This window comes from Nipponia nippon, unplaced genomic scaffold, assembly GCF_047370975.1.
Source record: "Nipponia nippon isolate SJK-2023a ecotype South Korea unplaced genomic scaffold, ASM4737097v1 scaffold_15, whole genome shotgun sequence".
Classification (NCBI taxonomy): Eukaryota; Metazoa; Chordata; class Aves; order Pelecaniformes; family Threskiornithidae; genus Nipponia; species Nipponia nippon.
The window spans coordinates 195130-215748 of NW_028262331.1; the positions used below are offsets into that span (position 1 = coordinate 195130).

The 20619-nt window shown below is 55.8% G+C and overlaps 1 protein-coding gene across 2 annotated transcripts in view; it reads right to left on the bottom strand.

Moving 5' to 3' along the window:
• STX1A (syntaxin 1A) overlaps positions 1-20619 on the bottom strand; it is a 96183-nt gene that overhangs the window by 11172 nt on the left and 64392 nt on the right. For both annotated transcript variants that reach the window (XM_087752307.1, XM_087752308.1), the window contains exons 5-6: positions 16768-16841; positions 3453-3561 (exon numbers count right to left, since the gene is read on the bottom strand). In XM_087752307.1, the coding sequence (XP_087608433.1) occupies positions 3453-3561; positions 16768-16841 (183 nt within the window). The remainder of the gene's footprint in view (positions 1-3452; positions 3562-16767; positions 16842-20619) is intronic.

Here is a 20619-nt window from a genome sequence, read left to right on the forward strand (position 1 = left end):
TGCTCCTTCGGCTCACAGCATCCCTCCTCCCGGCGGCACAGCAGCATGAGCACCCACAGAGCAACAGCTAGGGCTCAGGTTGGAAACACCGAGGACAAGGAACCTTCCCAAGGCTGGGATCCTCTCCCTGGATCTGGCTGTCAAGCTCTCATTAGATACAAATCCATACAACTCATGGAGAGATGGATAACGTTGCCCCGTCCGCCTGTGCGTGTAGGGGTAACGGGTACGAGCGACCTGACCCACTTGGCCGTTCCCCAGCTCAGACAGGTCTAGCACTGCCTGCGGTGGTGTCGGGATGAGCAGACTTCAGCCATAAAAGCCTGCCCAGCACGTCACAAACTGCCACCCGCCTCCTCGTCCCTCAGGACCCCTTCTGCTCACCCGGGGGAGGCTGCAGGGGCCGACTTCCAGCACTGTGCAGGCATCTTCACCCAACGAGACATTTTTAGCTCAGATAAATCCCGTGGTCATTCCTGAGATGAAAGTGTCACAGGAATCCTAAATAAGCCCATCGCAGCAGCGGGGGCTCTGGTGCCAGAGCAGCCCCCAGGCTCTCCTGGCTCAAGGGCAGCTTGGGATGCACCCGTAGCTTGCCTTTCTGCACATCAATTAACCTGGTCTCACACAGTGGGGCGGGGGCTGATTAATTCTCGCAGTGCCTTCGGAGATGGCAGATGCTTTATTTTTGGCTCCTCAGTCTCGCACATAACAAAACTGTTCATAAAAACAAGCAGCGTCTGTGCAGCACCTCCATGGCTTCAAAGCTGCACACCCACCACAGAAAGCTCCTCCAAGCCTCAACTCCAATTTCTCTAGGAGCAAAACGTAATTAGATTTAAGATGTCGTTTCTCATAACGGTCAAAACGGAGAGGAAAAAAATGAAAGAGCGACACCTCCCGCCGCAGGGGGCAGGGACACTGCCGGGGGCAGGCACGGTCCAGGCAGAGGACAGCCACCGAGCATCTGTCCTGCCGTCACCCACCCCAGGACACGGCGCATCCTGCAATCCCTCCGTGGCATCTGCGGTCTCAGCGTGCCTGGGAGCAGAGCAAGTGAGTAGCAGGGGGTGAGGGCAATGATTAAGGCTGGGGCAGAAGCAGTGGGAGAGGAGAGGACATCCACTTCATCACATCAGACAGGCTCCCAGGCTCAGCGTGTGCCGGACGGGCAGGGGTGATGGCGAGGGTCACTGAGGCACAGCCTCTGGCACACACAGACATGGCGGCACCCAGATAAAGAGAAGGAGCGGATCCTGAGAGGGCTGTGGGGAGCCCCAGGGGGTGGCTACGGCCCGGGGCAGTGGCTCTACCTCACCATTTCTTCTGCAACTGTCCCACTTCCAGAGCAAGAAGCAGATGCAGTTAGGACAGAGAAGCTCTCCAGGTGCTGGGGAGCTTCCCCAGAGCAGCTGAGAAGTCCCTGCTCTCGTACTTTCAAAATCCCAGTGATTTACTGGCTTTGCTGTAAGAGCTCCAGGCACTTACTATCTTTGGATTCATCAGCTGAAAACGAGAGCTGAAGATTTTGTGGAGCTTTGTGCAGTCACCACATCCCAGCTGAGCTCCGTTCAAAAGAGCCCGTTGAAGAGCCGCTGGAGCAGCAGGGACTGAAGGTGCTGGCTGGGACACCCCAGGACAAGCAGAGCCCTCTGCCCAGGAACCACTCCTGATAAAACCTCAATAAGCTCGTTGCTTTCGATGAGCCTTTTTGCCTCTGTCCTGACAGAGAAACCCAGCTTTTGCAAAGGACTGTGCACAGGACCGTGTACCTTCCCAGCACAGACCCCATCCTGCGTCTGCTCCACACCTCCAGCCCGAAGGAAAAGCAGGTCCCTCGCCGTCACTAACCAGGACACGTCCTCTGCACCCAGCCACGGCACCACGGGGAGTCCTGAGCAGCTTTTCCTTGCGCCCCATCAATGCTCTGTCGGGCACTGACAGCCCAGCGGCATGGACAGAGCGAAGACAAGTATAATTTAATATATCGGTATAATTTAAGCAAAGTGGCAGAGTTCTTCCAAAATCTGGGAGTAAAAACCCAAGAGCAACGTCCGCAGACAATTAAGGACCTGGCTAAGTCCTTTCAAATCTTCTCTCTTAGGAGGCAGGCATAGGGATACCTTAAATTCCTATTTACGTTACAAGGCACCCCTGTGGCTGGGTATCACCTACAGAACGCCGCTAGCTGAGGAGTGAGTCAGTCAGCCGGAGCAGCGGCACACTCCTCATCCTGCTTTACATTAGACGTCAAGCTCTTGTTGAGCCTCCCGTCAGTCAACCCTTCCATTCAGCCGCGGGAAACCTTTCTATTATTATTATACATCATAAAGACTAATCTTAACAGAGGAAAGGCTTGCACTGCCAAGTCTCCTAGACCTTCACAGAAACTACCATACCCCACCAGCACCCAGAGTCCCAGGCATCTGCAGCTCGTGAAGGACATTCCCAGAGGCGACCATCACGGACGCCGTTCTGACTCAAAGATCTCCTACCTTATTATTCACACGGAGTTGTGAAAGGGAAGAAAAACACCCATTTGCTTGTGAGAAAAAAAACAAACTGGCCTAGGCTTCAGACTCTTTCCTTCTGGCACAAAACCCCATGATGCCTCCCTAACAATGAGATTATTTCCAAAAATCTCTTTAAATCTCTGCTGGCCCTGACTTCTCCCTTGCCTGCTTATTCCCCTGATTACGGTGGTGGTATGGTTCTTCTTTGCTGGGAGATGACCACGTTTCTCTAAAACTAATCAGGTATCACCGCTTGCCCAGAAGAACCACCAGGAGAGCAGGTTTTGTGGAGAGGCAGGACCAGGCTCTGCGTCTCTGGGTGATGCAGGGAGATCTCAGTGCCACAGTGGTGACAGCCTCAGAGGTGTCACCTGGGGCCCACCTTCGGCCACAAGACATCACTACTGCTGCTAAGAGCCATCGTGGTCCTGGGCCCCGGGAGATGCCTGGGGCAGGCACCGAGGCTCGCGCTCCTCCTGCGGCAAGGGAAACCGCTGGGAGCAGCGAGTGCCCCACCTCAGGAGCTCACTTCTCTGGTTTTATATTTAGTTCAGTTCACCCACGGTGAAAAGCACCCAGAGGAAAGGCAAGGCAACGCATGGGAGTCCGGAATTCCCACTAGCTTCTCTGAACTCAGAATTAGCTACAAACAAGGAATAAATTTCTCTCCCTGTGCTCTCTGCGCTCTCTACACAGCATTTAAGAAACTCCGAGGGGAGTTTTTGCTCTTTGCTGGATGCGGTTTGACACCGAAATGTAAGGTACCACCACTTGTCCATCCCCCAGCAGGAGCCATGTCCCGGTTGCTCCCACAGGTGCCCGCACAGCTCCCGTGCACCCCCGGGTTTTCACGGCAGCTCTGATCTGGTGCGAGCCAGTGCAGGATGCGGCCCCACGGTGCGCACAGCCCGGCTGTGTTCCCCCTCCAGGTTTACTCACTGATCTCCAGCTGCCTCTGAATCCTGCCCTTGCAGCGCTCCCGGTAGTCGGTCTGCGTGGCGTTGTACTCGGACATCACCTCCACGAACTTGCGCGACAGCGTCGAGTGCTGCAGCAGGGAGAGGAAGAGAGAGCGGGGGTGAGGGTCCCGCGGGAGGGAGAGACCTGCCCGCCCCGAGCCGGGAGGAGGCTCAGCCCTGAGCACCCCCGCACCTCTAGCAGCCCAAAGAGCATTTCTAGCCCAAAAGCTGCTCTGCGGAGTGTGACGAAGTGCAAGGGAGGCAGGTGGCAGCAGGGGACACGGCCCCGGTGGGGTGACCAGACGCTCCCCTCGCCCAAGCCCAGCCCAAGCATAGCCTTAGCCCCCAGAGACGCCCTGGGGTGGCGGCAGACCCGCCGGTCATGGCTGGCAGCACCCTCCTGCACCGCACCACAGCTTGTGCCCAAGCAGCCCAGAGCTGAGGCCACAACGGTGCCCTGCGTTGAGCACCGCCTGCCTCTGCCATGCTGCCGGGATGTGCCGGACCTGGCACGGGTGCAGGACGGACCCGCGGTGGTCACTTGCAGTGCTGGAGCTGGGCAGGCAGGCCCCGGGGGGACCCCACACCCTGAGCCGTCGGACCTCCTCCTTGGCTGGGAGCACTGGGCCAGGGGGACAGGGGATGTGCGGGGCAACTGTCCCTGCTCCAGAAGCACGGTCCCACTTTTCCTTCCCACGCTGGAGGGCTCCCCCGAGCACCAGCCCCCCGGGACGCAGGGGGTGACCGCCTGCCCCAAACCGAGCAGCCTGCAGAGCTGCCAGCCCAGGGCGGATGGCATGGCGGAGCTGTTGGCCCCCCCCCACAGAGCACCCTCACCTTATCAGGCTGCTTTCCCTTCTCCAGGAGAGGCGCCAGAAACCCTTGGAATTACACCTGACCAGAGTCCAGCTGACCCCCCCCAGCGCTGGCTGCTGCCCCCGAGGGGGAAGCTCACCCCCACGTGAGCACCCACACTGGGGCCTGACTTGTCCAACCTAGCTGCCAGGCTGAGCACAGCAAACAGCCCTGAGGACGTTCCAGGAAGGTCAGGACAGAACATCACGTGCATCCTCCATCCAAACGATGCTTGAGTGAGCCCTTTCCCCAATATGCCAGAAATCGAGTTTCATAGGATCACGGACTCACAGCACGGTTTGGGTTGGAAGGGACCCTCAGCGATCATCCAGTCCAACCCCCTGCTGCCACGAGCAGGGACATCTCCCACTAGATCATGCTGCCACAACATAAAAGCCTTTGGACTGCTCTTCGGGGTTGTGGAAGGCTTTGTTTGGAGGTAGTTTTGCTTGCAATTACAAAAGGGATGCAATGCCCTCGTCTTGTTCTTGGGAGCGGTTGGGCTGTTTATAAAGGCAGAGAAAATCCCACCCTGCAGCTGGGAGCTTCATTCTGACTGACGGCACTTGCACAACGTGAAGAACTGCCAGCAGCGGGACATGGGACTCGGCTGTGCCCACCGAGCGGGGCCGGAGCAGCAGCTCTGCCAGTGCCGGCTGCCCTATGCCGCTCTGAGCTCCTCACCCTCCATGGCTGTCGGCAGCAGCCATTCCCCACAGCGTGCTCCTGTCCCGTCCGCTGAACCAGGCAGGAAGGGCTGGCAAGGGGGTGTCGTGGGTCGCCCTTGGTGGGAGTGAAGCTCAGTCACCCTAAAACATGTAACGGTGGCTGGAAATGAGCTATGGACCCATCCCGGAGCTGGGGAAGGTGGGGAGGATGATTAAGCCAAGGGGACGTTGGCATTACGCAGCTCCGTAGACCCGTGAGCGCACAGATGGCAGAGCTCAGCCCTCGCCTGCAGCTATGAGCTCACACGGGGGACAGACGGGGGTCAGGCTGCTTGTTCTCTTGCTGCAAAGCAGCAGCTTCTCAGGACTTTAGGGGTACTCATATCACAGAATCGTGGACTTGCAGAGTGGTTTGGGTTGGAAGGGACCTTCAAAGATGATCCAGTCCAACCCCCTGCCACGGGCACGGACATCTCCCACTCCATCAGGTTGCTCAAAGCCCCGTCCAGCCCGGCCTTGAACACTTGCAGGGATGGGGCAGCCACAGCTTCTCTGGGCAACCTGGGCCAGCGCCTCACCGCCCTCCCGGTCCAACATTGCTTCCTTATGGCCAGCCTGAGCCCGGCCTCGCTCAGCCCCCGTGTCCTGTCACTGCAGGCCCTGCTCAAGAGTCTCCCTCTCTCCTCTCAGCCCCGTTTCAGCACTGAGCGGCCGCAGTGAGGTCTCCCCGCAGCCGTCTCTTCTCCCGGCTGCGCAGCCCCAACGCTCTCAGCCTTTCTCCCCGGCAGAGGTGTCCCAGGCCTGGGAGCATTTTGGTGGCCTCCTCTGGAGCCGCTGTAGCAGGGGCCTGTCTGTGTTGTGCTGGGGAGCCCAGAGCTGGAGGCGGTGCTGCAGGGGGGTGTCAGGAGAGCGGAGCAGCGGGGGAGCATCCCCTGCCTCGAGCTGCTGGCCACGCTGCTGCTGCTGCAGCCCGGGAGACGCTTGGCTTTCTGGGCTGCAAGCGCACATTGCCGGCTGATGTCCCATTTGTCACCCACCAGTGTCCGTTCCCCAGTCATTCTTCGCAGGGCTGAAAGCCTCCCGTTCCAGAGGAGGCAAATCTGGTGTACTATCTCAAGCAAAGCCAAATCCGATACTGCGTCAAGCAAGAAATGCTTGTGCACTTCTTCAACCATGCAGCAGAAGCAACAGCACGTGGCTGATGGGCCACATCCCATGCACCCGTCCTGGGCACTCAGCACCACTCCTGCATGCAACAGGGACCTGCAAGGTGGGACCAGCCGATGGTACTGCTGCAGGGGGAAGAAGGGTGCGCTACCCAACCTCACCCCACGGACTGCTCGTGCAGCCCAACCCGGGGAGCAGGGGGCAACAGGAGAAATGGAGAAATGGTGGAAGGTGAAAGGAGAGGAGGCGATGGAAAAGGGAAAGGAAAAGAGGATACTCAGAAAGGATCAGAAAGAAGATACAGAGAGACTGACATGATGAAGAAACTCCGAATGAGTGTTCCTCCTGGGACTTCCAGGGCCACCAGCATGGCCTGAGCTCACCCTTAGAGCGTTACAGCTCACAGAGAGCTGAAGCGAAGGGCTGTGCCCAGCCCTGCCAAGCGGAGCAGCTCGCAAAGCCTCTGCGCAAGGGGGGGACCGGTGCAACGCAGCATCTCTGCAGGCTCAGACGTGCCTGGTGCACGCTGCTGCTCAGCCACTCCGACCACGTGTTGGTACACCCAGAGTAGCCCCAGCCAACACACCCCAACCTCCAGGAGACGGCAGTGGAGACATCTTGAACATACACTTGTACTTGCTTTGCAGCTATTCTAAGCAAGCAGCAGCTCGGTATTTATGGCAGAGTCTCCGACTCAGCTCATCTTATTCCTCCTCTGCTGGCAAACCTCACACGAAAGCCCCCCAGCAGCTTCAGCTTCAGCCTCTGCTCGAGAGGTGCCTGGCCCAAAGCAAGGTCAAAACAGCTCCTGAGCACCATGGCTTGAAATCCAGCAAAGACGTGATGTGCCATCCGAGCGCCTCTCCTTCTGCCTTTTCAAAATTGTTTTCCTAAAATCCCGTTCATTCTCATTCAGCTGAAAAGTATCAACATATGTTGATCTGCAGCCAAATATAGCCTGGGTGTTGAATGACGCCCCTTTCTGCTCATCAGTACACCACGCCATACCTCTTTGACTTAAGAAGTTATTTAACTTGGTGTTTATTTTGTCAGATTGTTATTTTATGTTCCCACGGGCATCCCACATGTCTACAAAATGCATTTGATTTTTGAAGCAACTCAGAGTTTCATGCAAAATGGGCTGGGAAAAAGCATTTTAAATGGCTTTCAGTCAGCAAATAAAACTACCTGAATATTCAGAGTAAATAAAAAGCATGTCAAAAGGTACCTTGCATTTGAAAGAAACTCATTAAACAGAAAATATTAACTGAAGATAGGAAATGGGGTTGTTTCACCCGGGGCCAGCAACTCTTCGCGCCCCAAATGTGGGGAAAGCAGCCCAACTTGCTGAACCACCAAGCTGGATTTCCAAATTGCTCGTACAGCTCTGGGTACCCACAGGGGGCTTTGAAACCCCGACAAAGCACACACTGAAACCTGGGACCTTGGCCTCCGATGTTTTTAATTAAGAGAAAGACACTTCTGAAGTGCTCGTCCCAGGGCGGGGAGCCCGGGCGGGATGCCAGCCTTCCTCCTGCGCCCGTCGGGGTTACAGGGGGAGCAGAGATCCCACTCCCGACTTCCCACCGCCTGGCTTTGTCTCAGTGTTTGAATTAGTCCAAGCGAGGTGGGTATTTCCACTGCACCGGCTAGGTAAACCAAGCCCAAAAGCAACTAGAACAAAAGCGATTCAGAATAACAAGGACTGAAAGTACTGACATTTGGAAGAACGTAAATAGCAGCTTTTCTTCTGGTATGAACTCCAAATTTGATACTTATAGAAACACGGAAAACACTGTCGAGACGTCTGGGAACTTGCATCACTGGCAACGTTTCTGGGCTGGGGACGCCCCTGGGAGCTGCCACCCCAAAGCCCCCGTATCCTTCTGCCGCGGGTGAGCTGACCGAGGCCGAGGGCTTTATTTGAACTGCTGCGAAATGGGGACAAACAGAGTGGTTTTAATGTAATGAATTCAGAACATGAAAACAGCTTTTCCTTGGTGCAGAAGCCGCCCAGGAGCCAGGCTGCCCCTGGGACCAGTTTGCTGTGGGCTCGTGGAGTTTGGAACAGCCACTGAGGGATGGACTCGTCCTCCCGCGGAAGAGGCCGGCACCAGCGGCTGCCCCAGGACCAGCCCTGCCCGATGTGCCGGGCACGTGCCCACACGAGCCTCCCTGCCTTGTTGGCTCCAACACAGCCCGGCCAGCTGGCCCGGGGTAAGACAAAGCCATTCCTATGAAAGCTCCAGGTCTGGTGAGGCTCTTCTGGCTGGAGATGACAACAGCAAAGCCAGAATAGAAGTCCACAATGTTAAAGCTCAGTTACTCCTAATTTACAACATGTTAACAAGGAGGGAATCAGCTCCTCATTCCTCCTTTTACTCAGTGACTTGCTCACAGCAAAGTCCATACAAACTAGTGAAGCCTTTGTTGCAGAAATACCTACACAAGGACCACACTTAAAGTACCAGGCATATCTGAATCAGCTCTCCAGTTCAACTCATCCCAAATCCCACACGGAAATGTAGGAAGGGAGGTGGAAGTGGGGCCGGGCTCTGGGGGAACGCAGACACATTGCCCAAGCACCCAGGGAGGAGCTGGGAGAGCCAGAGCTCGCCTGGAGCGGTGTGAGGGGCGTGCGGGGCAGCAGGACGGGCGGCCCTAAGTACCAAAGAGCTTAAGGAAGGCTAAGGAAGCTGTGGTCCCTCTGCTCCATGGGGCAGGAGCTCTAGTGACCAGGGACAGGCAAAGGCTAAGGTTTCCATGTCTCCTTTCGTCTTGGTGATCACTGGGGAGGTCTGTCCTTGGCCTTCCAGTGCCCTCCAAGCAGAGGCCAGTGGCATGAAACACGACCCATGGAGAGGGACGTAGACTTTGGGTGTGCTTAAGTCAACTGGAAATACACAGGTCCATGGGACAAGGTGGGACGCATCTGAGCATCTGGCCAATGTCACTGCAAAGGGCCTCTCCATCATCTTCCAAAGAGGATGGTGATCAGAAATCTGGAACCACTCCAGAGGACTGGCAAAAAAAGGCAAACGCAACACATCTTCTGGGAGGAGGATCTGGGGAACCCCTCAGCCTCCCCTCAGTCACTGGGAAGGTCATTGAGTAAATCCTCCCAGAAGGACAAGAAGGTAATTGGAAACAGCCAGCACAGATTTACTGGGGGCAAATCGTGCTGTGCCATCCTGATGGCCTTCTCCGATGAGATGACTGGCTGTGCAGGTAAGAGGAGAGCAGGGAATGGTGCACACCCCGAGTTTAAGGCCTTTGACATAGACTCCCACAGTATCCTTATAGCCATTTTGATAGGATAAGGTTGGTGGAAAATTGTCTGGACTGCCAGATTGTGATCAGCGATACAAAGTCCAACTGGTGACCAGTTCCTAATGGTAACCCCTCAGTGCACGATGCCGGGTCTGAAAATACCATCAGACATCCTCACCAGTAACATGGGGCAGTGGAGTGGAGTGCAGTTTCAGCAGGTTTGCAGAAGACACCAAACTGGGGAGAGTGATAGAAGGCAGGGCTGGTATTAAGAGGGACCTCAGCTGTCTGGAGAAAGGGGCTGACAGGAACCCCATGAAGCTGAAAGGCAAACGCAGCGTCCTGTGTTGGGAACGGGATGCACGTCGCAGGACAGGCTGGGGGCCAGCTGGCCAGAAAGCACCTAGAGCTCCCAGAGTCCTCATGGACATCAGGCTGCTCAGGAGTCAGGAGTGAAGGTAAAACTCATCGTGGGCTGGGCGAGCAGGAGGACAGCCAGCGGGGCGAGGACAGGGACAGGGATTGTTCGCTTCCACCTAGCGCTTGGGAGACCACAACTGAAGTGTTGCGTTCTGCTTGGGGCTCCCCAAAACCAAATCGCATGGGAGTGAAGCCAGTTGAGGCTACCAAGGTGGTCTGGGCTAGGGCACAGGACAAATGAGGACAGGCAGGGTTTGGCCAGCTGAGGGTGACAAAGCTCAGGGGGATCTTATTGCTGCAGCCCAGTGGAAGAATGGAGAGAAGCCAAAGCCAGACTCTTCTTTGAGGTACACAGGGGCAGGACAAGAGGTGACAGACCAAGCTGGGACACAGGGAATTCCAGTTATTTATTAAGGGGGAAAAAAATCATCATAAGGGTGGTCAAACACAGGACCGGGGCCCAGAGGACCCATGGACTGATGCCCATGGCATCTCCATCCCTCTAGATACTGAGAATGCAGCTGGACTGGGCCATGAGCAACCTGATGAAGCTGGTACTGCTCTGTGGCAGGGGCTGGGATCTCCTGAGCTCACTTCTCACCAGTGTGCTGTGATCCCATGACAAGGAACAAACCTGGGTGCCAGATTTCTAGTTGGGCTGTTGCTTGTCTATGGATGGCCGGGAACCCAAGGGGGACACCCATGCTACAAACACAGCCAACGCCAGCTGCAATAGCTCCATTGCAGCGTGGTGGCCCCCTGAGGATCTGTCCCATGGCACCAAAAATTCAAAATCGCACCAGCAGTGCACTGAGTACTGAGGCAAAACCAATGCAAGCAAGGGCCAGGGACTTTTTCACACCAATGGTATGTTCCAGCCAGGAAACTGCCTTAACTCAGGCTCACCCCACACTCGGGTCACAGCTACAACAGTCGCATCAGTACAGCTCACCCGTCAGGCACACACAGCCCGGCAGCGCTGCTTGCCAGCCCTGCCAGAGCTGTCAGCTCCTCTTACCCGCAGTGCGCGGTGACAAGCAAAGCCAGCAACGTAACCCTGGGACAGCACCGCTCTGTGCCCCGCTCACCGCCCGTCATGGGCACACGAGTGTGCACGCTGGGCACGGGGTCCCAGCATGGGGTTGGCATCCCTGGGAAGATGAACTTTGGGCAGAAGCCCGAAGTCAGAGACCACCCGGGTCAGAAGCCAAAGCCCCGAAGCAGAGCAGTGTGCCACATCGCCCACCTCGGCCTCCCAACGCAGAGGCTCCGAGCTGCAGCCTGGAGGAGCTCCTCTCCCCTAATGACCTGCAGAGCCTGGAGAAATGCTAAGAAACGCCCAAATTACAAGAAAATCTCCCGCTTCCTTGACTGAGTGGTCCATGGCTGAGAGAGTTGGGGTTGTGCCTCCTGGAGAAGGCTCTGGGGAGACCTTACTGCAGCTGTGCAATATATAAAGGCAGCTTCTAAGAAAGGTGGAGAAAGACTTTTGACCAGGGCCTGCAGTGACAGGACAAGAGGCAATGGTTTTAAACTGAAAGAGAGTAGGTTTAGGATGGACAGAGGAAGAAATGTTGTACCATGCGGGTGGTAAAGCACTGGCCCAGGTTGCCCAGAGAAGCTGTGGATGCCCCATCCCTGCAAGTGTTCAAGGTCAGGTTGGATGGGGCTTTGAGCAACCTGCTCGAGTGTCAGATCAGGCAGGGTGGTTGGACTGGATCATCTTTGAAGGTCCCTTCCAAGCCAAACCATTCCATGACTCTGGTGGAGCAGAGCCCTGAATCCCACTCTCCCACGTGCCAGGATGATGTCCAAACCACAGAGCTTCAACACAGAGCAAATCTAAACCCTCCTCAAATTCACTGCCCTGGGCTACGCAGCATCAATTTGCAGCCACCTCTAGTTTCCTCGGACACTACAGAACTTGGGCACACCACAGCTGACACCAGGGACAGCCACCTTCGACTGCCACCTCCCTGCTCTCCGCCTCCCTGCCGCTGCCACCCGGCACCTGCATTTGAGACTGCAAACAGCTCCTGAAGGGCACAGCACAGAGCAGGGCAGAGCAGAAAGCCCGGCGGGGGTTTCACAGCACTGCTGTCAGCACGCAGCAGTGTCTCTGGAGCGGGAAAGGCAGAGGTTTTTTTCTGCGAGGAGATCTGCTGACTCCCCCCAACGCTGCCCAGCCAGAGCAGAGCTCTGCCCGTGCCAGGATCCCTGCGGGGAGGGACAGGAAAGCTGGCATGCAGAGGGACTCGCTGCTGTCCTGCTTTGCTGTGTGCTCTTGCACCATCCTTTGCTTTGGCTTCACTATGCCCTAGCAATTCTCCTTCCCTCTTGTTCTAGAGACAAGCCTTTCTCTTGCCCCCGTTTTGCAGAGGCCTGTTCCCCACTGCCACGATAGCCTCTTGCCGCTTCTGCAGGGCCGGGAGGACGCTGAGCTCCGAACTGGAAACTGCCTCTGCAGAGGTGATCAGTTAACGTCATCGTTGTATCGATTCGGCACCGACTGCGGCATGGGAGAGCAAACTGTGTGAGTGGCTTCTCAGACTGAAAAAGAGATAAACTACGAACGCCAAAACTCCTCTGGCTTCACTGCAGAGCGCTTAGAGAAAGTAGGATTTTTACTGAGCCGTATTTGTGTGTAAACACCCTGCGAGAACAGCAGATCCATGCCTGGATCCCCACCCCTGGGTACTGAAGAGCAACGCTGGCAGCTCCCGTTGCCTTTATCAGTTTAATGGTTTGCTAAAACACAATCTTCGCTGCAGAACAAGGCCTCGCTTCTCTGCTCTGAGATGCCTCATTTTCATCCGCATCCTCCAGTACGACCAGTGAGGACAAGACACTGTAGCTCGCCCTGCAGCGATGCAGAGGCAGATTCCACTGCTGGAGCAATGACTGCATCTTGCTGGTTGCTCTCTCACCAAAGGATCACCAGAAGGTTGGCCAACCCGCAGTAAAAGCTACACAGCAACCCTGCATGGTGGGGCAGAAGACAAGGCTTCAGCCCAGAGAAGGCTGATTTTAAGAAGCTGCAATGATGAGACACCCAGGACAGGCTCATAGCCCTGCACCAACCACGCAGCCATCCCACGGGCGCCCTGCACCCAACGTGCACGCCCTCAGCACAGCCCCTCGCAACGCGGATGGTTTGCCTGGCCACCACAGTGGCACTCCCCCCAGGGAAACATCTCCAGCCTGGCTGAGCTCTCACCGCACAAGCCCATGGCTGAGTCGGGACAGGCAAGGCTGCTTAAAATACAGACATGAACCAAAGAAGCTCAGCACCAGAGTGCTGCAACTGAGTTAGCAAAGCTCAGCGTGAGACTGCACGGAAGAGGAAGGCAATTTATTCAACAAAAATAAATTTAAAATAAAGCCGGTTTCACTCCCTCCTGCATTCACTCATTTTCTCGTGCCCCAAACTCACAGGCACCACAAGATGTGCGGCCAGCAGCACTTGTGTGTGACATGTCCTACAGGACCCCTCTTCTCCTGGGCTCTTTGTTCCTGGTGGCCACAGAGGGGTTTGGGATGCACCTTCTGTGCTCGCCAGGAGCTGCCAACAGCACTGATCTTCCACCCCATTGACCTGTCCTGCCTCAGGGTCATTTGGCAGCATAGCTCATTTACAATCATGGAATTATTTAAATTGCATGGGACCTTCAGAGGTACTCTCACCTCCTGTCCTGGAGTAAGCTGCCCAATGGTTTTCCACCCTAAGCCTTCCTAGGAGCTGCAAGTATCCATGCTGGCATCTCAATGACCTTTTCGGTTAGGTGCCATCAACCCACACCAGTCTTGTATCCCTTCTTCTGCCATTCCCTCTGCTGCTTCCATGTGTACAGTTCCATTCAATTTCTCTAACTCTTTCTTACTTCTCCCTACAGGAGACACACGGGATGCTGCCTGCTCATGAGCAACGGTCCCCAGACTCACCGCTTCTGCAGGACAGAGTGAGAGGACAAAGAAGTGCTTGTGCCATTTCCCAAGGCATGAACATTTCAACAAGACCTCTGTAGCAAGGACCAAGTAAATGAACACTGCAGAGCACAGAGAACACTCCAGAGAACCATGAACCACACGCGGGTAGTGGGAGACGAGGGGACCTGCGGGCTGAGCAGGCACCTGGGTCACCTGAGCGTGATCCGCCCACAGCGAGACCCCCCATGACAGCCTGACGTGCAGTGGTTTGCAGGAGAGAAGTGACTCTTTCACCCCGTACGCGAGCCAGTAGCTTTAGAGTCCAGGTAGCTGTAGAGGGGGCAGTGCTAAAGCCAGATCCCATGGCAGAGTGCAGCAGCAGCCAGGAGTCGGCCATGGCTTAGGCACACAACTGTCAGTGGATGGGCCTGATCCTGCCATCGGGACCTGATCACCCTTGTACAGCAGGGACAGGCTCACCCATCCTCAACACGGGTCTGCTGGAGCATCACCCTGGTGTCCCCAGAGGCAGCAGAACCCCAGCGCAAGCAGAAGGGAGAAGCTGGGTCACACCCCACACTTGAGAAGGCCCCCATGGACGTGCTTCCCTACCGCACCCATGGCCTGGGGCAACACCACAAAGCCAACACCGAGCAGACACAACACCTCTCTAGAAAAGCCTTGGAGGGAGCTGCTCCATCGAGGGTGATAGGCAGATGATGGGGGAAGCTCTTGTCAAACAGTTCAAGCAATCAAGCCTCTGACTTTCCTTCTGGCAGATGGAGGATCCGAAGCCGTAAAACATCATGTTCTGTCACAATCACTTCCCCACGGGAATCAGCCCACATTTTCAGCCCATTACTGAGTAGTATGGCCAAGTTATACCATCTCGAAATCAAACACTTGTTTGCTTTGTACACTTTTTCTGGAGACGAGTAATCTCCTCTGTCTAGTGCATTTCATCAAGCTAAACTAGTTCAGTTTTTACCGCTCAGCCCATAGCCGACAACGAATGGACTCAATAAAAAAAATGCCGTGGTCACACAACACAAGATGCCAGCCCAGCACAAATTCACTCTTTTGGATCCACTTTCCTCTAAAACCTGGAGTTAACCACACGTTTGTGGGTGCAGTGTCAGCTGCCACTACCCACCCGTGTGTGGTGCAAGCAGAGTATGGCCGCTCTGGTCAGCACAAAGCCTTGCACGCGTGCTGGGGCCAAGGTGCCACGGCGTGCCTATGCCTGATCCAGCTAAATTTGCACTGCTGGCTGATCCAAGAGGACACTAGAGCCACAGCCTTGGTCTCTCCTGACTCCATCCCAGCACATTCTGCAATCCTGGGATGTCCAAGACAATTGAATATCTCTGACTTCAGAAAATCAGTAAAAGCATGTCCTATTTTCACAAAGTACACATTATTTAGGAATTCAAGCCCTGGTTTCAAAAGCAGCTGGAGACCATGGGTAACCTTGTCTTATTGAGACCTCAGGTCATCAGGAGCCAAATGCTTCTGAGTTAACCTGAGACCTGTGAAGATTCCCCAGGCTGGATGAGGGGTGTACGAAGCTCGGTCATCTCCCCCGTCCCCAGCTCGCCCCCAACATCCTCTCCCTCAGCACCCCCCAGCGCTTTGCACTGCCTTCCCGGGTCGTGCCCACCTGCTGCTTCCCCAAGGAAACTTTCTTCTGGCACTTTCTGCCAAGTCGTTGGCCTTGCCATGACGCCGTTGACTGCACTCTCTCTGTTGGTGTTCTCAAAGTCTTCCCACCAGCACCCACCACGGACATCAGAGAGATGTTTGTGACCCATCCTCGCTTTCCAGCTGCCTCAGGCCAGGACCCGAGCAGGGACGTCTGCAGCAATCAGACCTTCTCACTGCAATCAGCTGCTCCTGAGAGACAAAAACCTCTCTACAAAACACTCCAACACTTCTTTCATCAAATATTTCTAAGCTATTTCTTCACGTTGCGGGGGTGGGAGGGGAGTTAGTCAGAACTGTCGGATAATTCAGTCTGGAAGGGACTTCAGGAGGTCATGCAGCCCAGCCTCCGGCTCAAAGTAGGGTCGGTGACTTCCAGTTTCTAGTGCATGCTGTTGGACCCATGGACAAGCCCCATGTCCCTCGACCAGCATCTCCTGTAGAGCCAACACACCTTGGCTGCAGACAGAAGCACGAGCAGCACAACCGTTCATCACAACTGAGCATAACACAGCCTTGGGACCACCCGGGAGGAGGAGAGGGAGGTGCACCCCATCTCCACCTCTACCCCTGGATAACCCTGCTAAGAAGCCGATCGAAAGAAGGTGCTAGTTATTGGTGGTTTCATGGGAACAAGAGGAAGAGTTGTGTCAGCCCTTCAAAAGTCCAACATTTCCTGGACTGCGAAGTCATGACGATGCCCGGTGGAGGGGCAACCACTGCCCCAACAGGGAAGGACGTTTCCAGCAGGCTGCAGGCCTGCACAGTACTCTCTAAAAGACCACCCATCTTCTTAGATTAAGTGAAATTTTAGGTGAGTTACCCAGCTCTATCAGTAAGCCTTGGTCTCATTTACGAGCTGCTCAAGCATCCTTCCAGGCACTGCAGAAACACACAGAGGTTTCTGAACGTATTGCAGGCGAACGTTCTCCCCCCAAAGCCGGCACTTCAGAGGGTATTTTTGCTCCAGTTAAAATCACCTTTAGTGAGATGCTTAATATGGATGAGCAGAAACCCACCCGCCTGTTCCTCCATGCAGACGCTCAGACTTGCACACAAGGACGAAGCTGACGCACGCTGCCCTCCCCTCCCCAGCTCCCTCTCTCCCGGGTCTTTCAGGCTGGCTTTTTCACTGATCTATCTGGAAATGTGCTGCATTCCTTTGCCCAGAATTTGCACACCAGAACTTGATTGCTCTAAAGCCAAGCACAGCCGTTCTCTCCCATCACCTCCTGGGATCCTTCAACTGCCTCCACCCCTTCCCGGTGCCAGAGGGCAGAGACTCACCTGAGTTTTCCTTATCCGCAGGTCAGCAGATGATCTGTTCAGTCCCTCCTCTTGTTCAATACTCTGCTCAATACCTGGTCGGAGTAGAAGGACACAGATTATTTCTCACTGTTTAGAGAAGGAAAAGGGATTGTTTGGCAAAGGGACTGCGAATCGAGGAGCATCTGGCACTGAGCAGCTCCAGACTCTAGCCCGCGATTTAGCCTGGACTGGCAGCAAAGCCCCGTTTCATTACTGCAAAGCACTCGGTGCCTGGCCACCGGCCGAGACTTGGTGCTGTCGAGGGCAGCACCCATCACCCCCAGGCTGGTAAGCGAGGATTTCAATACAAAATTGATGTATGCTTGGGTCTGATCTCTGCACTTTCCAGTATTCAAACAAAATGGAGGGCTGTTCTCCCCCTGCTAGGCAGGAGGAGGAAAGCCAGAGCTAAAATGTCTCTGCAAAATACCAAAGCACAAGACTTCTCCAGGGACCCTAAAAATAGTAGGTCTGCCAGCTGCCCGGCCTTGCACAGGGAGATCCCACCAGGCTGGCGAGAGCACTTCATCTCGCTGAGCAGTCCTCTGCAGCAAAGCAGAGATTTTCCCCTTTAATTATGCCTGGTAGGGCAACTAAGTGAGGCAAATTCCTCGCTTGCCCAAAGATCATAAACCACAGCAGGGAGGAGCGCTGCCCTGCTCAGCGTCCCACCACGGTTTGGGCAGGGAGAAGGCATGGGATTGCAGGACAGGAGGTCCCGCACAGAGCAAGGCAGTGCAAATCTGCTCCTCAAGGCCAGCTCAGGGCATGCTAATTCAAAAACTTAAATTCAGGGACTTACTTAAAAAGCCTGGAAGAAAGCTCCTATCAGCAGGCTGGCCCAGTGTGCAGAGATACATGTCTCCATGTAGACCACCAGGTGTGAGCTGGTGGCATCCCTTGAGTTTGGCTGAAGACCCCATTCCCAATGCACATGTCCCACAGCTCTCTGAGTCCGGCTGTCCCCAGCACCTTCCACACTGGAGCAGGTCCCATGAGCCCAGCGTGGGGCAGGTTCCTCCTGCAGCAGGGTGTCCCCACTCCCTGGAGCTGCCCAGTGGCTCCCCATCACCATCCAGCACAGCAGGGCAGAGCGCCGGACACCACCACCACGGTGGGCATCTGTGTTTCTGCTTCCAGAGAGCAGCAGCGCTGCAAGGAAGACTGTGGGCCCGGAGAACCCTTCACGGTGCTGGCAGAGGGTGTCCAACAGCACAGCGTGCTCCGGGAAAGTGCTGGAGAACATCAGCACAAATTCTGCCCTCCCTCCTATTGTCTCCTGGAACAAGCGTCTGGATCTAGCGCTTATCTGAAAGGTCCCGTCCCACGCAGCCAGGCGGCCACGGCACTTCTGCGCACCCCCCTGCCTGCGAGCGCACTGGCTGCTGCCTGCCCAACATATTTCATCAGCAATTGGTCTTCCTCCACACTTGTCATAAACTGTTCCCTGTTCCCAAGGAACAGTATTGGCAAACATTGTGCATTGATGATAATTAATAAAATCACATTTTCCCAAGAAGCTGGTAATTAGAATTAGGCACTGCATGAGCAATGTCTGTCCTAAAGAAGTCACTTCGTTGTCAGCAGATGGTGTTTTTGATCAGTCCTGACTGTTTTCTTTCATTGATCATGCTGGCCACGAGGCGAGCTGGGACAAAGCACAAGGACTGATCATCTGCTGCTCCAGGTAAATACAATACCAGTGAGTCTTTTCTGGAAGAAGGAAACGAGAATCGGAGCCTGTCCTGCAATCCTTCAGGCTCTTAAAGCCCCTTAAAAACACAGAACAAAACACCTATGGGAAAGGATTTTTGTTTAGCACAGGCTAAATCCTGTCCCCACCTGGACTCCAGGGATCCCAGTATGGCCAGGGGGGCTCTGGTCCATGGGAAGGGATCCCCTGGTCGATGAAATGGGTTAGCTGGTCCCTAGCTCTCCTCCCGGGGTCTAGCTGAGATCATGTGTCAGGAGAACAGAAGGCAGCAAGGGGACAATGGAGGTACAGGTCTCCTCCTGGCATACCCATGGGACAGAGAATCATAGAACCACAGAATGCTTTGGGCTGGAAGGGACCTTTCAAGGCCACCCAGTCCATCCCCCTGCAGCGGGCAGGGACATCTCCAACCAGATCAGGTTGCTCACAGCCCCGTCCAGCCTGGCCTTGAATGTTTCCAGGGATGGGGCATCTCCCACCTCTCTGGGCAACCCCTGCCAGTGTTTCACCACCCCCACTGTAAAAAATTTCTTCCTTAGATCCAGTCTGAATCTCCCCTCTTTTAGTTTAAAACCATCACCCCTTGTCCTATCGCTATTGGCCCTGCTAAAAAGTCTGTCCCCATCCTTCTTGTAGGCCCCCTTTAAGCACTGCAAGGCTGCAATCAGGTCTCCCCGCAGCCTCCTCCTCTCCAGGCTGAACACCCCCAGCTCTCAGCCTGTCCTCACAGCAGAGCTGTGCCACCCTCGGATCGTCTCCGCAGCCTCCTCCGGCCCCGCTCCAACAGCTCCATGTCCTTCCCGTGCTGAGGACCCCCGAGCTGGACGCAGGGCTCCAGGGGGGTCTCCCCAGAGCGGACCAGAGGGGCAGAATCCCCTCCCTCGCCCCGCTGCGGGGGATGCAGCCCCGGAGATGCTTGGCTTTCTGGGCTGTGAGCACACATTGCCGGCTCATGGCCAGCTTTTCATCTATCAGTACCTCCAAGTCCTTCTCCGCAGGGCTGCTCTCAATCCCTTCATCCCCCAGCCCCATGGCCACACCAGCGGTGATGAACCAAACAAACAGCTCCAGCCGTATCTAAGTCCTCCACGACTGCGGGGCTCCCACAAAACCCTGGGACTAGGGAGAACACTGCTGCCATGGGGGAAGCACCAGCTCCTCTCCCACCGTTTGGACACAGCCAGGTGTCCTGCAACAATCTCAACCAAATCCCGTGCTGATGTCCAAGACCACTGCAGGCAAATCTGAGCCGCGCCGGCGTGACCTGCCTCCTGCCTAAAGATGCTGCCGTCCTCACTGACGCCCTGAATCCCCTGGCGTCCAATCTTGGGCTTTTGGGGTCATCCGAGTGCTCCAGCACAACCCCAGCCATCAACATGCTGACAGTCATGCTGTTCTCACCCCCCACTTCTCAAAGAGCTTGACTGACTCTTCCGATGGTGGAAACTAACGGTCACGTTGGCCGTGCTCTGTCCCTGCACTGCCCAAAGCAAGGCACATCAAGACAACGGGGCATGCTGATGAGACAGGATAACCTTCCCCAAGCCCAACGGCCCCTTTCTTCCCCACCACCTGCCCCACAGAGCCCACGTCTGGGGGCAGCGGCGCCTCCTGCCCGTCCCAGCTACGCTTCCAGCAGAGCCACCAGTGATGCAGCCTGCGCTGGGGATGGAAAAGCAAGAGCAGCCCGGCGGGAGCAGGATGGGGGCAGCAAGAAGCACAAGCCCCAGGGCAGCACGCCCCATGCCAGCACACCGCCGGAGACACACATGCAGCATCACCCGGCCCGGCTGGAGCCACACGGGGAAGAGGCACCATGGCTCCCCGGATGGGACCCCTTGGTGCTGCACCTGCCTAGGCTGCCCGTGCCAGCATGGCTCTCTGGGGAAGAGGCAGCTCTTCTTGGAGGCTTTCAAGTCCCACAGCAGCACCTCTTTGACCACTCAGCCCTGGCAACCCAACCTTTGGCCACGTCGCGGGTTTGCTCAGAGCCGGGGCTCACTGGGAGAGCCCAACGCCTGCCAGCGCCGGCAGCATGGGACTTGCTCGCAGCCCACCAGGTGCTCGTGGCCCCGTTCCCTCACCCCCCTCCAGGGAACGGGGCACACGGGGGCAAA